Here is a 15,504-nt window from a genome sequence, read left to right on the forward strand (position 1 = left end):
TTTTGTAAAAAGCTGCTTTGCTTCTCATTTTATCATGTGAATGTATGGCAAAAGATAGAAATCATTTTGGTCAGGCTAAACTATCACTGCATACTTGTGCATCTAATTTTATGGTTTGGGGTTTGCAGAAAAGTACTTTTTATTTTCCATCTTGTCTTCAGGAGACCAAACTGATTTTTCTAATACTTTTTAATATAATATACTGTATTTCTTAAATTTCCTTTTTTTTTTTTCCTGGCATATCTCCATTTGGTCCACAATTTTCTTGAACTGAATGGGAAAACTTAAATAAAAAGTGATTCAACTCAGACCTTATAAATGCCAAGTGGAGTGGAAGGTCATCACATGTCTTTTCCTTCAGATGAAATGCAAAGGAAGCACTATTGATTTTGTCCCAGAGACAGTCTGAGTCATGGCTTTGTCAAAGACATCTTTAGTATCCACTAGTTGGCTCAGCTGAGATATGATTTTTGGCCAGTGCAACTACACCAAGATCCCAGAGGAAAATCGGAAGGTACAGTGAGCCACTCTTCATAATTGACTTGACTGTGGCAATTTGACAATTTCTTTAAACATTATCAATCCACTGTTACAACTAACTCTTATAGTAGACACTGACTAATGACAGAGAGATGGTACATCACCCTATCGTTCGTTTTTCTGCTTTGGAAAGTAGGATACTTGGACAAAAATCAAAAGTTGATCTAATGTATTTTGTATAGGAGGAAGCATCTGTAAGAAAGATGCAGGTTAAAATAGTCTCAGCTGGACTGTGATCAGTGCCGATTTCTATTTGATGTACTAAGGCAAATGTATAAACTTGTTTGTGCCTTGAGAAAATGAAGTTAAGCAAGGTTTTCTTGACTGTGAACTACCTCATCTGGAAAGAGCTTCAGAACATTGAGAGAGACTGTGTATTGCCTATAGATATTTGGAAAAGCAACCACTGTATAGTACCTGTATGTGGGGACAGGGTCATTTATACTTACTGAGTGCACATATTGTCTGTGCATTCTGTTCTCAACTGATCCCTTAATATGTAGGCAGTGCATGGCTATAGAAAGAAAACACGTTGCGCACCTTTTGTAGTACAGGGTGGATAGACAATATAAAGTTAATTAAATCTGTGTCTGTCTTCTTTGAAACAAAGTATCTGGAAGGATATACCACATTCTAATTTATATTCCTTGATATTATTATGGGCGTTGATAGTTAAGGTTCTAAAATTACTTAAAAGTAGGCTTAGCAATTTGGAAGGAAGCAACTAGTTGGGATCTCAGACCACAACATCCAGGTCTAATTGCATTTCCATTAGTATCTGGCCTCAAGTTTGCTTTTTCTTTCTCCATAAAAGTGTTGTGGTTGACATCTCTTAAAAGGTTTGAAAATTTTGAGCTTTCCGTCCTGTGTTCCATTCATACAATATTTCCATTAGGCCCCATGCAATACTTTTTTTCTTTCAATTCACTTGACATCTACCTGGACTTGTGCAAAGGATTCGACACTGTCGCACATGACATCCTTGTCTCTAAATTGGAGAGACATCTATTTGATAGGTGGACCACTCAGTGGATAATGAACTGGCTGGATGGCCAGATGCAAAGAGTTGTGGTCAATGGCTCAATGTCCAGCTGGAGACCAGTAACGAGTGGTGTCCCTCAGGGATTGGTGTTGGGACCAGTCTTGTTCAGCATCTTTGTCAGTGACATGGACAGTGGGATTGAGTGCACCCTCAGCGAGTTTGCCAGCGACACCAGGCTGTGTGGCTCGGTTGTTACGCTGGAGGGAAGGAATGCCATCCAGAGGGACCCTGACACTTGTGAGGCGGGCCAATGACAGTCTCATAAAGTTCAGTTAAGCCAAGTACAAGGTCCTACACCCGGGTCGGAGCAATCCCAGGCACAGCTACAGGTTGGGCAGAGAAGAGATTCAGAGCAGCCCTGTGGAGAAGAACTTGGGGGTGTTGGTCGATGAGAAAATGAGCATGCGCTGGCAGTGTACACTCACAGCCCAGAAAGCCAGCCATATCCTGGGCTGCATCAAAAGGAGCGTGACCAGCAGGTCGAAGGAGGTGATCCTGCCCCTCTACTCTGCTCTCATGAGACCTCACCTGGAGTATTGTGCGCAGTTCTGGTGTCCGCAACATAAAAAGGACACGGAACTGTTGGAACAAGTCCAGAGGAAGGCTACGAGGATGATCAGGGGACTGGAGCACCTCCCATATGAATACAGGCTGAGAAAGTTGGGTCTGTTCAGCCTAGAGAAGAGAAGGCTGTGTTTCAGCCTGGAGAAGAGAAGGCTGCGTGGAGACCTCATAGCAGCCTTCCAGTATCTGTATGGGGGTGATAGGGATGCGGGGGATGGACTGTTCATTAGGGACTGTAGCGATAGGGCAAGGGGTAACAGGTTAAAACTTAAATAGGGGAAGTTTAGATTGGATATAAGGAAGAAATGTACCAAGTGAAATCTCCATAATGGAAAACTGTAGTTAACTCATTATTTTGTGTGATATACATGCCATAGAATCATAGAATAGTTTCTGCTGGAAAGGTCCTTAAGATCATCTAGTTTCAACACCCCTGACATGGGCAGGGACACCTCACACTAAACCATGTCACCCAAGGCTCTGTCCAACCTGGACTTAAAAACCACCAGGGATGGAGCATTCACAACTTCCCTGGGCAACCTATTCCAGTGCTTCACTACACTTAGAGTAAAAAAATTCCTTCCTTATATCCAATCTAAACTTCCCCTGTTTAAATTTTAACCCCTTGTCCTATCACTGCAGTCCCTAATGAATAGTCCATCCTCAACATCCCTATAGCCCCCCTACAGATACTGGAAGGCTGCTATGAGGTCTCTGCACAGCCTTCTCCAGGCTGAACAACCTCAACTTTCTCAGCTTGTTTTCTTACGGGAGGTGGTCGAGTCCCCTGGTCATCCTTGTGGCCCTCCTCTGGACTTGTTCCAACAGCTCCATGTCCTTTTTATGTTGAGGACACCAGAACTGTACGGAATAGTCCAAGTGAGTTCTCACGAGAGCAGAGTAGAGGGGCAGGATCACCTCCTTCAACCTGCTGGTCACGCTCCTTTTGATGCAGCCCGGGATATGGCTGGTTTTCTGGGCTGCGAGTGCACACTGCCAGCTCATGTTCATTTTCTCATCGAACAACACCCCCAAGTCCTTCTCTGCAGGGCTGCTATGAGTCTCTTCTCTGCCCAACCTGTAGCTGTGCCTGGGATTGCTCCAATCGAGGTGTAGGACCTTACACTTGGCATAGTTAAAATTCAAAAGGTTGGCATCGGCCCACCTCACAAGCGTGTCAAGGTCCCTCTGGATGGCATTCCTTCCCTCCAGCGTATCAACCAAGCTACACAGCCTGGTGTCATTGGCAAACTTGCTGAGGGCACACTCAATCCCACTGTCCATGTCGGCGACAAAGATATTAAACAAGACAGGTCCCAACACCGATCCCTGAGGGACACCACTCGTTACTGGTCTCCAGCTGGACATTGAGCCATTGACCACAACTCTTTGCATCTGGCCATCCAGCCAGTTCTTTATCCACCGATTGATCCATCCATCAAATTGATGTCTCTCCATTTTAGAGACAAGGATGTCGTGTGGGACAGTGTCGAACGCTTTGCACAAGTCCAGGTAGATGACATCAACTGCTCTACCCCTGTCCATCAGTTCTGTAGCCCCATCATAGAAGGCCACCAAATTGGTCATGCAGGATTTCCCCTTAGTGAAGCCATGCTGGCTGTCACCAAGCACCTTGTTGATTTTCATGTGCCTTAGCAAGCCTTCCAGGAGAATCTGCTCCAAGATTTTGCCAGGCACGGAGGTGAGACTGACTGGTCTGTAATTCCCTGGGTCATCCGTTTTCCCCTTCTTGAAAATGGGGGTTATATTTCCCTTTTTCCATTTGTCGGGAACTTCACCTGACTGCCATGATTTTTGAAATATGATGGACAGTGGCTTACCAACTTCATTTGCCAGCTTCCTCAGGACCAGCAGATGGATTTCATCAGGTCCTATACATGATTATTACTATATCGTACTTTATTTCAGTTATACTGTTCTCAACGTATGGGGTTTACCTTTTTTCTGATTGTGTTCTGCAATTTCTCAGTGTGGGAGGTGGGGTGAAGCAGGTGGTTGCATTTAATTTCTCAGCCAAGAACTGGTGTCTAAGAGACTTTTTTACTTTCAGAGGTTCTGTGTCATTATGTGTTTCACATAGATTACCAGCATCTCCCTCCTAGTCCCAAGCTTTGTGTTCTTTTCTGTGCCAGAAATGTTAAATTTTGAATGTATATATGTTTGGTCAGACAGAAGGTGAATGTAGTGTGTGTATGTTTTAATTTGTAAAGTAAAAATGTATAAGCTTAGAATATGTTATAGCAAATCATGTAACTAGAGTTGGTAATAAACCAGTTGCCGTAGAAAAGATGAAGCAAGAAATAATTTATTTCCTTAATGGGGCTTTATATTTCTGAGGTGGTGATGAATTTTAAACAGGAAAATTCTAATAAGGGAAGAATATTGAAGGAATGAAAGTATCATAATATAAAAAAGAGGTGCTATTATCAGGCAATGACAGAGGTAGCTGAAGGGGAGGAATATTCTTTGGAAAGAAAACATAATGAAATAAAGTTGCTTTACCAGGAAAGCCAGTGCTGTGTCATCATTTTAATATATTGATAAGTGATACTGTATGTATCACATAAATATTTGCACATATTTATTTGAACCTCACCAATAGCATATAAACCTATACATAGTAATACAGTAAATATATTGCTATAAATAAGAAATGTAAATCATATGTAAAATACGTAATCTATAATGATGCATATCACAATAATTTAATAAGTAGTAGCATAATTTTAATACCAGGCAAAAATACTGCTCATTCTATTCATCTAAGAGTTTGAGTCACTGTGAACATCATAACACATTGATATAAAACAAGGTAGTTTAATTGTTGGAGCAGTTGTTGACAGAGATTCATCTCATGGCAACTTTTGTCACTTAAGGCTTAAGAAAACTTCAAAAGTACATAGCAGTTTTATTCCCATGAAATTTTCCTTCATTGTGCAAATATTTGCTATGCATGTGAGATTTTGTGATTTTCAGATTTTTCACACTCTCTACTCAACATTTTATTGTTGCTGTTGCTTATAGGAGACTATTACCATACCTTTGAATTCTAAGATTCAGTAAGTTGTTTTAAGACTTTCAAGGACGGTTCAGTGTTCATTTTACGTTGTAAGTTTTTTATCCAAGCTTGTGTTGGCCAATGCATTTCAATAGGGGGAGAAAAATGCGATCAACTCCATGTCTAAAATATGTCTGATCGTATAAGAGGCTCCTCCTAAAAGAAATGTTGTTTCATTTGCAGAAAGCCATATTCTTGAGGACGTAAACAAGTGTATCATTGCACTGAGAGAGCAAAATGCAGACAATTTAGATCGTGCAGCAGGTGCAATCCGAGGTCGTGCTTCAAGAGTAGCTCATATTGTTTCGGGTGAGATGGACAATTACGAACCAGGGATTTACACTGAAGAAGTGATGTCAAATGTTCAGTATTTGACCAAGAGTGGTAAGTCTGATTTCTAAAATATATTCTTGGTTTCTTTCATGATGTAAACTTCACTTTAAATACTTATTTTAATTTCACATTTACAGAGAATCCTCTGAATCTCTAATGCACTAATGAGTCACTATATGAGCTCTAATCTGCTTGCAGCATGTTATCCAATTATGATGACATCATGCAGTTCAAAAACAAATTTTTAAGATAAATTTTAATATGCACACCAAGATACTATTAGTCCTCCTGGCCACAGGGCCACACTGCCTGCTCGTAGTCAACTTACTGTCTACCAGTGTTCCCAGGTCCTTCTCAGCAGAACTGCTTTTTAGTAGGTCAGCCCCCAGCTGACTGGAGTTCTTACATAAATACACGTAACATGTTTGGAGACTTGTAACTGATGAGGCAGCAGCTTTCCACTTAGCTGTACTGGCCTCACCACATCTGTTGTAAGCAGATCAAAGGCAAACTCAGAGAAAGAGAAGCAGGTTCATGATTTGTGGGTACTAGCACAAAACTTTAAGGACACTTGACAAGTGGTTAAATATTCCCAAATACTTTCAGTTTTGCTAAGCAAATTTGGAACTTACTAAAATGGTAATGTCCATTTACTTTTTCATAACATTCAAAAAGAAGATATCCTGTATTGGAATACTCCTGTACTGTTAGGAGGGGTGTAACAGCACTATTCTATAAATGGTTTCTGTGGTCTACAACAGGTGTTGTTTATAGAAATTAATCTTTGGCCTTTCATGTATATTTCACATTAAAAAATATGTGGAGCTCCCAAGATTTCCATGTTTTCATTGATAGCGAGTCTGATAGTCAGGCAGTTAAATAATTGTTACTAGGAAATTTTCTGGCAAGTCTGAACATCTCCGGAATATAGGATTTAGCTTCATGAACTTAGAAGTCTAAATCCTAGCTCTTTCAGTCTAAACAAATTTCTTGTACTTTATATTTGATATTTACTCTATTTTACTGCAAGAAAAGACAAGAATTTTGGCGGAGCTTTTTCTTCATCAGTTCAAATACATCCAGGACAGAACTATCTTCATGTGAAAAGAGTACTGACATTGCAATAAATTAGCAGAAGGGACAGAATAGTGAGAAGAATTTGAAATAGACTTGAATGATTTTATCATCTCTTCTGGCATTTTGATAAGAAAATCTGAGAACTTTCAACATGACATTCTTCTTTTCATAACTTCTGAAAGTGCTGTGACAAATACCAAGAGAATTAGCAGTTCTAGGAAAGCATGGTTTTGATACCCATGTAAAAGCTGAGCTCTTCATTCTTTAAACTGGTAATGTTTAAACACTGTTTAGCTTAGGTATCTCTATAGAGGAGCCTTCAATCCCAGAGTAAGGGGAAACCCCGCGTCCAGGAGCCTTACTTCTGAGCAGCGAGAGTCACCAAGGGAGCCTCAAGACCTTGACAGGATTTGCCCAGGAGCCCGCAGATCCGCTGACGTGAGCAGGGACTCACAGGGGCTGGTGACAGGAGGGACGGCACTGCCCTGAGTTAGTAGAACACAGCTCAGGGCAGCGTGAGCAACCAGGAGTGCTGGAGCAGGGCGTGGTGTGGAAGTTGGAGCAGGCAGCGCGAGTGGGTAGCGAGCACGATGGGGAGGACCTGGTCTGGGAGCTCTGCTCTGGCTGCCCCTGCGGTGGTAGTGTCGGCACCAGACAGAGCCGGTGAAAGGGGAGGCTGCAGCACAGGCCTCCGAGTGTAGTTGATGCTTCCACTTGTCTATGGAGGCAGGAGTGCGTAATGGACACGGCTGCACTCGGTGTGCCCTGGTGGAGGTCCTCCTATAGCAGGGCCTGAGCTACGGGACACTGTCAGTAGGCTGAAAGATGTCAGGGAAGCTGAGAGGGAACTGGACTGCTTGCTCCAGGCCCAAACTGTGCAGGGGCCGCAAGCGTCCACCACAGCACACACAGAAAAGGAGGGCATTAATCCAGGAAGCTGGGAGCTAGTAACAAATATAAAAACAACACAAAAAAAGAAGGAAGAGGACAATTAAAAGCGAGGGTCTTCCTCCAAAATCTGATTTCCCCACGTAGAACTACTTCACAGCGCTGCAGGGGGCTAACAAGGAAACGCACACCGCACCAAATGAACAACCTGCTGATGCACCAGTAAAGAGGACCACTGCTGGTGCACCCAGGAAAGAGTGGCGGGTCATAGTAGCAGGTGACTCTACTTTGAAGGGCACAGAGGCACCCATGTGTCTTCCTGACTCAGTCTTGAGGGAGGTGTTGCCTACCAGGGGCTCGGATCAGGGATTGTTGCTGAGGGGCTGCCTGGTCTAGGCATGTAATACTGACTATTACATACTTCTAGTGTTCATGTGGGTGCTAGCAATACAGATAGCAGTAGCCTGGACAACATTAAGAAGGACTCCAGAGCCCTGGGAGGGGTGGTTAGGGGCTCTGGAGCTCAGATAGTTTTTTCATCAATCCTCCAGGTCAAAGGGGAGGACCTTGAAAAGGCCAGGCGGATTTGGCAGGTTAATAAATGGTTAGAACGGTGGTGCCACAGTCAGGGGTTTGGTTATTTGGAACATGGGACTCGATATGGGAGGCCAGATCTACTGGAGGCTGGTGGAGCTGCTCGACAAAGAAGGGCAAGAGCTTCTTTGGCAGGAGACTTGCCAGGCTGGTCAAGGTGGGTTTAAACTAGATGTGTTGAGGGAGGGGGTCATCGATCCATCGCCACACTCCCACTCAGTTGCCAGCACTTGTAATAAGTGCTTGGAGTGATGCAGAGCTGTTCCAGCCCCTCCAGCCCGGCTCAGTTGCCTCTGTACAAACATCAGTAGTATGGGAAATAAACAAGAGGAATTAGAGATGGGAGGGGGGATTGCTATTTATGTCAGTGGTAGTCTGGAAAGAATGGAACTCCATCTGGGGACAGGTGATCAGTCAACAGAGAGTTTGTGGGTCAGGGTCAAAGGGAGAACAGCGATGGGGGCCATCACTGCAGGGATCTGTTACAGACTGCCTGATCAGGATGACTCTGTGGATGGAGCACTCTACAGAGAGACAGGAGCATCCTCATGCTCACAGGCGCTTGTTCTCATGGGGGACTTGAAACATGCTGATACCTTCTGGAGGGATGGTACGGCCCGGCACAAACAGTCCAGGAGTTTCCTCAGTTGTGCGGAAGACAACTTCCTCTTGCAAGTAATAGAGGAGCCAACAAGGAGAGGTGCCATGCTTGACTTTGTGCTCACCAACAGCGAGGGGCTGATTGTAAATGTGATTCTCCAGGGAAGCCTTGGCTGTAGAGATCATGAGATGGTCAAGTGCAAGATCCTCAGGACAGTGAGAAAAGTGTGCAGCAAGCTCACTGCGCTGGACTTCAAGAGAGCAGACTTTGGCCTCTTCAGGAGCCTGCTCAGTAAGGTTCCTAGGATAAAACCCTAAAGGGCCAGGGGCCCAAGACTTCTGGTTGATATTCAAGGATCACCAAGCTGTTCCAAGCTCTGGAGCATTGTGTCCCGACTAGAAGGAAGTATGGCAGGAGGGCCAGGAGACCTTCATGGATGGATAAGGCATTGCTGAGGAAAAACTTAGAGGGGAAAAAAGAAGCTTATAGAAGGTGGAAGCAAGGACAGGTGGCCTGGGAAGAATACAGGGATGTTGTCCAGGAAGCTAGGGACCAGATCAGGAAAGCTAAGGCCCAGTCAGAATGGAGTCTGGCAAGGGGTGTGAAAGATAATGAAAAGGGCTTCTATAGGTATGTAGCAAATAGAAGACAGACTAGGGACAATGCGGGCCCTCTCTGGATGCTATCGGGACAACTGTCTACCCTGGATTTGGAGAAGGCTGAGGTTCTCAATGACTTCTTTGTCTCAGGCTTCACTGGCAAGTGCTCTAACCACGCCACCCAAGTGTTGGAAGGCAGATGCAGGGACTGTGAGAAAGAAGAACTTAGGCCCACTGTAGGAGAGGATCAGGTTCGAGATCATCTTAAGAACCTGAATGTGTGCAAGTCCTTGGGACCTGGTGAAATCCATCCGTGGACCTGAAGGAGCTGGCGAATGAAGTTGCTACGCAATTGCCCATCATATTAGAAAAATTGTGTCAGTCAGGTGGAGTGCCTGATGACTGGAAAAGGAGAAATACAACCCCCTTTTTAAAAAAGAGGAAAATGGAAGACCCAGGAAACTTTGTGCCTGGCAAAATCTTCGATCAGATTCTCCTGGATGGCACGCTAAGGCACATGAAAATCAACAAGGTGCTTGGTGACAGCCAGCATGGCTTCACTAAGGGGAAATCCTGCATGACCAATTTGGTGGTCTTTTATGATGGGGCTATGGAACTGATGGACAGGGGTAGAGCAGTTGATGTCATCTACCCGGACTTATGAAAGCATTCGACACTGTCCCACATGACATCCTTGTTTCTAAATTGGAGAAACATCACTTTGATGGATGGACCACTCAGTGGATAAAGAACTGGCTGGATGGCCACGCGCAGAGACTTGTGGTCAATGGCTCAATGTCCAGCTGGAGACCAGTAACGAGTGGTGTCCCTCTGGAATAGGTGTCGGGACCAGTCTTGTTCAACATCTTTGTCGCTGACAGGACAGTGGGATTGAGTGCACCCTCAGCAAGTTTGCCAAAGACACCAGGCTGTGTAGCTTGGTTGTTATGCTGGAGGGAAGGAATGCCATCCAGAGGGACCTTGACAGGCTTGTGAGGTGGGCCAATGCCAGCCTCATGAAGTTCAGTTAAGCCGAGTGTAAGGTCTTACACCTGGGTCGGAGCAATCCCAGGCACAGCTACAGGTTGGGCAGAAAAGGTATTCAGAACAGACCTGTGGAGAAGACTTGGGGGTGTTGGTCGATGAGAAAATGAATATGAGCAGGCAGTGTGCGCTTGCAGCCCAGAAAACCAGCCATATCTTGGGCTGCATCAAAAGGATTGTGACCAGCAGGTCAAAGGAGGTGATCTTTCCCCTCTACTCTGCTCTGGTGAGACCCCAGTTGGAGCACTGTGTGTAGTTTTTGTTCTCAGTGTAAGAAGTACATGGAGCTGTTGGAGCAATTACAGAGGAGGGCCACGAGGATGATCAGGGACTGGAGCACCTCCCGTATGAAGATAGGCTGAGAAAATTGGGGCTGTTCAGCCTGGGGAGGAGAAGGCTGCGTGGAGACCTCATAGCAGCCTTCCAGTATCTGTAGGGCAGCTATAGGGATGCCTGGGAGGGACTCTTCATTAGGGACTATAGTGATAGGACAAGGCTAAGGGGTTCAAACTTAAACAGAGGAAGTTTAGGTTAGATATAAGGAAGAAATTCTTTACTGTGAGGGTGGTGAGGCACTGGAATGGGTTGCCCAAGGAAGTTGTGAATGCTCCATCCTTGGCGGTGTTCAAGGCCAGGTATGACAGAGCCATGGGTGACGTGGTTTAGTGTGAGGTGTCCCTGCCCATGGCAGGGATGTTGGAACTAGATGATCTTAAGGTCCCTTCAAACGCTGACTATTCTGTGATTCTATGACACTGATTTCTGTTCTGTTGCCTTGCTTCAACAGTAATATATAACATGTTTAAATCTGGCTTATCTACAGAAAACAGCAAGACGTAAGACTGGTTTTAGTTGGAATGTTTGCCTTTGTCAAGGGACATCAAGCATGGTGTCAGATGTCTTTGTAGTGCTTGAAATCTAAGATTCACTGTCTTTACATCATTCAATACCAGTGAAAAAAAAAGAAACGTGCTTTTCATTCCCACCCATATTTATCTGATCTGCAGTGTACAAACATCATCACGGGACGTTTTTTGTTTACTTGATGGTTTTCATTTTTATTTTTAACTGTTACAGCTTACAGGGAAAATGTGGGCAAGCTGCAGCCCTCAGGTGTAGCTGAAAACATTCTGTCACTGCTGGGTCTTTCGGGAGCCAGTTGATTGGAAGGTGCACTTCACTGGGAGAGAACTGCGTATTTATGCTGTCATTAGCTCTGAAGTTAGCTGACATGAGTAACCAATGGCAGTGAAGTGCATCCTTTATGCACAGTGAAAAGGTAATGTTTTACTGGAAAGAAATTATTGCAGTAGAGTGTAGAGTAAGTGAAAACAGAATTATAGTGTAATAGTGTACACGGAAATTGCAGAGAAATAAAAAGAAAAATTAAAGAGAGTACAGGAGCCAGAAATGGGAAGGGTGCAGATTGGCGGTAACAGGACAGAAAAATTGTGTATAAAGAGGAACAGATACATTTACTGTTTGTTAAAACAAAGACTGAGGTTATATTGTAGCACATATGTTGAGGTAATTTATATGAGAAAAAGAGGTTAAATTCTCTGCATTACAGTATGTTCAAGAAAAGAGCATAAGATTGCTAATCTGTGTGTTTAGCTAGAAGACATCAGATATATTAGAGATAGTAAAGTGAGCTGTTCAACAGTAGTATCATAATGCTGCATTACAGTGAGTGTTACAAACTGATGCTTAATTCCTTAGCTCAGGTTGAGTAGTCCTGTTTAGATACAAGTTGTTAACAGACGAATGGATCTTGCCAGCACCATGCGATAGAGTGTCTGTTTTCTCAGGCTTATGTTACGCCACTCCTCCATTTTGCTCCTTCTCTTTTATTCAACAAGAAGAAAAACCCCAAGCAAACTAACAAGACCATATCAGAATATGTTATGTTGTGCAGTCAAGCCCCTAATACCAAAACTAAAATTGTCTTTGCAGCTTTGATTTGCACTCTATGTATGAATTGTGGCATTGTGATTAAGTGATCATATGCAGTTACATTACAAAACAGCTGCTTAATTCAGGTCTCTGGATGGACCTGCTTTAGATGTATTCCAGGGTCACACATTAGAAGGGGCTGGTGTCCATGAGGTCAGTTTGGAAGGTAATGAAGCAGAAGACTGCTGGAAGAGAACATGTGGTCTGACTGAGTATAGTTACAGTTGGACTCAATCTGAAAGGTCTTTTCCAACCTAAATGATTCTGTGATTCTATAGGTCATTTGGACTGCCACTGTCTGTACTGAGGTCCCCTATGGTACTGTGTGATTTCATGAAGCTACATCTACTTGTGGGGTGCAGAAATGTTTCCCAGCTCCTGGTCTCAGCCAGTACCGTGCTCACTGCATCCTTGTTCTTCATCACAATGAGACTGGGACATACTCTGTCCCCTCCTGTTCTTAGGCTTCAGTGGGAAGGGCATGTATGTATGTGGGTAGAAGAGAGAGCTACAAAGCATTCCAGCCAAGTCCCTACTCTAGATGATTGGAAGTCAGCATGGAGAATCATGCCCTGAAAATGTGTGCCTCAGGCTCTGTGTGAAACCTTTACAGACCACTGGAGAAAAGAGTGTTCAATGATGTAGTCTGCATTCTCTGTGCAGGCACTTGTTTAAACAAGCATTTCCTATCTTGATTTTACAAATGCAAAGCTAGTAATAAATAGCTAAATAATATAAAAAAAAAGCTTCCGGCATTATTCTGGTATGGTTAAGACTGTGAAAATGTTACTACTGGTACCTCTCTGTCATTCCTGAAGTCTGTCACTCTTGACTAGATTCAATGCAGATCCTTGCATTTTCATTGGGTTTTTGTCCTGTTGCATGAAAGCAAAATGAAACTCTAGAAACATTGCTTATAAAAACATAAGGTATTTCCTCTTCATAATTGGAAAAATAACCTTGTACTATACTTCTAAATATCAAAGTCTCTCATTTTACTCTCTGCCAGAATCAGCAGCGGTAAAATTTAAGCAAATAATTTATATTACAGCATATTCTGTTGATATAAAGCCTGTATTTATTTAGCTGCAAATTTTAGCTGCAGTTATGCTTTCATGTCAATGTCAATGTATGATATACTATATGCATACATATGCATGTATACACATATATAAATCCTTTAGTTATTTTTAGATCTTGTAAAAAACAAGGAAAAGGCTGGAGACAAAGATCATAAAATGGTTTGGAATAGAAGGGGACAGGGAAGATCATCTAGGTCCATATACCCCCTTCTATGGGCAGGGACACCTTCCACTAAGACCAGGTTGCTCAAAGCCTCAGCAAGCTTGGCTTTGAACACTTCCAGGGAAGGGGCATCCATAGCTTCTCTGGGAAACCTGCTCCACTGTCTCACCGTTCTCACAGAAAGAACTTCTTCCTAATATCTCATCTGAATCTACCCTCTCTCAGTTTAAAGCCATTCCTTCTTGTCCTGTAACTACATGCCCTTGTAAAAAGTCCCTCTCCAGATTTCTTGTAGGCACCTTTAGGCACTGGAAGGCTGCTCTAAGATCTCACCAGAGCCTTGTCTTCTCCAGGCTGAACAAGTCCAGCTCTTGCAGCCTTTCTTCATAGGACAACCCTCTGATCATCTTCATGGCTGTGCTCTGGACTCACTCCAGTGAGTCAGTGTCCTCCTTATATTGTGGCTACCAGATGATAAGTACTCTAAAAGTCCCAAGGAACTAGAGGAGGTATTCTTTGAATCACTGGAATTTTGAGTCCACATTTTTTAAATTGCAGTAGAGCTGATTGAATTACAGCAAGCCATTTTCCACAGCTTCCTGGCAACTGGAATTATGAAATATCTTGTAATTCACAGAGATACAGGACTTAGCTTTTAAGTTTAAGAATATTAATAAAATTATATGTGGAATGCAACCCAAATTGAATTGTTCTCAAATTAAAGGTCAGCTGTAGGCATTGTTCTGAGACAGATGCTAGTGTGACACAGAATACTTTTCTCACTTGCTTTGAAGAATGGATTAAGACAAGAGTTTAATCTCTGGGACAGAGAGGTGATATAAATATACCAGATACAAAATTGAACATGGATTTGAAAATTTCTTCCTGCATCAGAAAATGTTTATAAGCCTGTGTCTGTAACTGTGGATTCCAAATGTGTCCCTCTTATACTGAAAGAGTAGTTCACATCTTTTACTGATGCTCGTTTGCTTAAGTTATGTAAGTCGTGTTGATTTTCTTTGAAACCTTCACAAGTTTCAGTTACCCTTTATTTTTTTTAAGTCCTTTCCTTTGATTTTGTCCTAAAAGTGATTGTATTCTTCCTGACCCAGTGGAAGTGTATTGGCAGCATGCTTTAACATCATACTGTTTGCCATTATCAGTAATGAATTTTATTTGTTCATTTATTTATCCATTTATTTCTTGGTCCCAGAATCTCCTCTCACTTTCCAGCCCTTTCAGTGTGATCAGTTGTGCAGCCTCCATGCTGATACTGGTCCACTCCACCAGAGAAACAGAAATTTTTGGTACAGTACTTTATTAAACGTTTCTGTAGGAGGGATTAAATATACTGCATTGCTTTTTCCTGGGAAAAGGTGATTTATCTTAGCAATAAAAGATAGGAATGTTGATGGAAGTGCCCTTCCATCTTCTGCTTTTTATTTAGCTTTTCTGTTTCTTACATGCTTATGTGCACAAGCTAAGGACTTTGCTAGATGTTTCACTTTCCTTTTTCAGACACAGTTTGTAGGCTTGTCACAACAGTTTATGCAAAATGAATGGCAGTTCTCTTTGTCCAGTAGGGATTATCTTTTTTTTTCCAGTTTAAGAATGTTACATTCTCTCTCACTCAAAAGGCACCTGCCAAGGAGAAAACATAAGATGGCTTTGTGGCCTGTTTCTCCTGGCCACTCTGATGTTGATTAATTATTTTATCCTCTCCTGGCATGACGTGTAAGCTAACAGGGGAGAAAAGCTCTGGAAAACAGAGGGTTCTCAGATTGGCCAGGGGTCTAGAGCAGGTGACCTGTGAGGATAGTGAGAGATCGAGGGTTTGTGTGGAGGCCAAGGGGCAATCAAATATAAGTCTACAACTTCTTGAGAGATGGTTAGAGACAATGATGTCAGGCTCTTCTTGGTAGAGACCACAACAGGGCAGGAGAGG

The 15,504-nt window shown here is 43.0% G+C and overlaps 1 protein-coding gene across 6 annotated transcripts in view; it reads left to right on the plus strand.

The window, feature by feature from the left end:
- CTNNA3 (catenin alpha 3) overlaps window positions 1-15,504 on the plus strand; it is a 513,803-nt gene that overhangs the window by 403,332 nt on the left and 94,967 nt on the right. For all 6 annotated transcript variants that reach the window (XM_061448556.1, XM_061448569.1, XM_061448587.1 and 3 more), the window contains one exon: window positions 5,409-5,609. In XM_061448556.1, coding sequence (XP_061304540.1) covers window positions 5,409-5,609 — 201 coding nt within the window. The remainder of the gene's footprint in view (window positions 1-5,408; window positions 5,610-15,504) is intronic.

This window comes from Pezoporus flaviventris, unplaced genomic scaffold, assembly GCF_033815535.1.
Source record: "Pezoporus flaviventris isolate CSIRO_AGI_PZ_B2104156 unplaced genomic scaffold, CSIRO_AGI_Pfla_v1 ptg000001l, whole genome shotgun sequence".
NCBI lineage: Eukaryota > Metazoa > Chordata > Aves > Psittaciformes > Psittacidae > Pezoporus > Pezoporus flaviventris.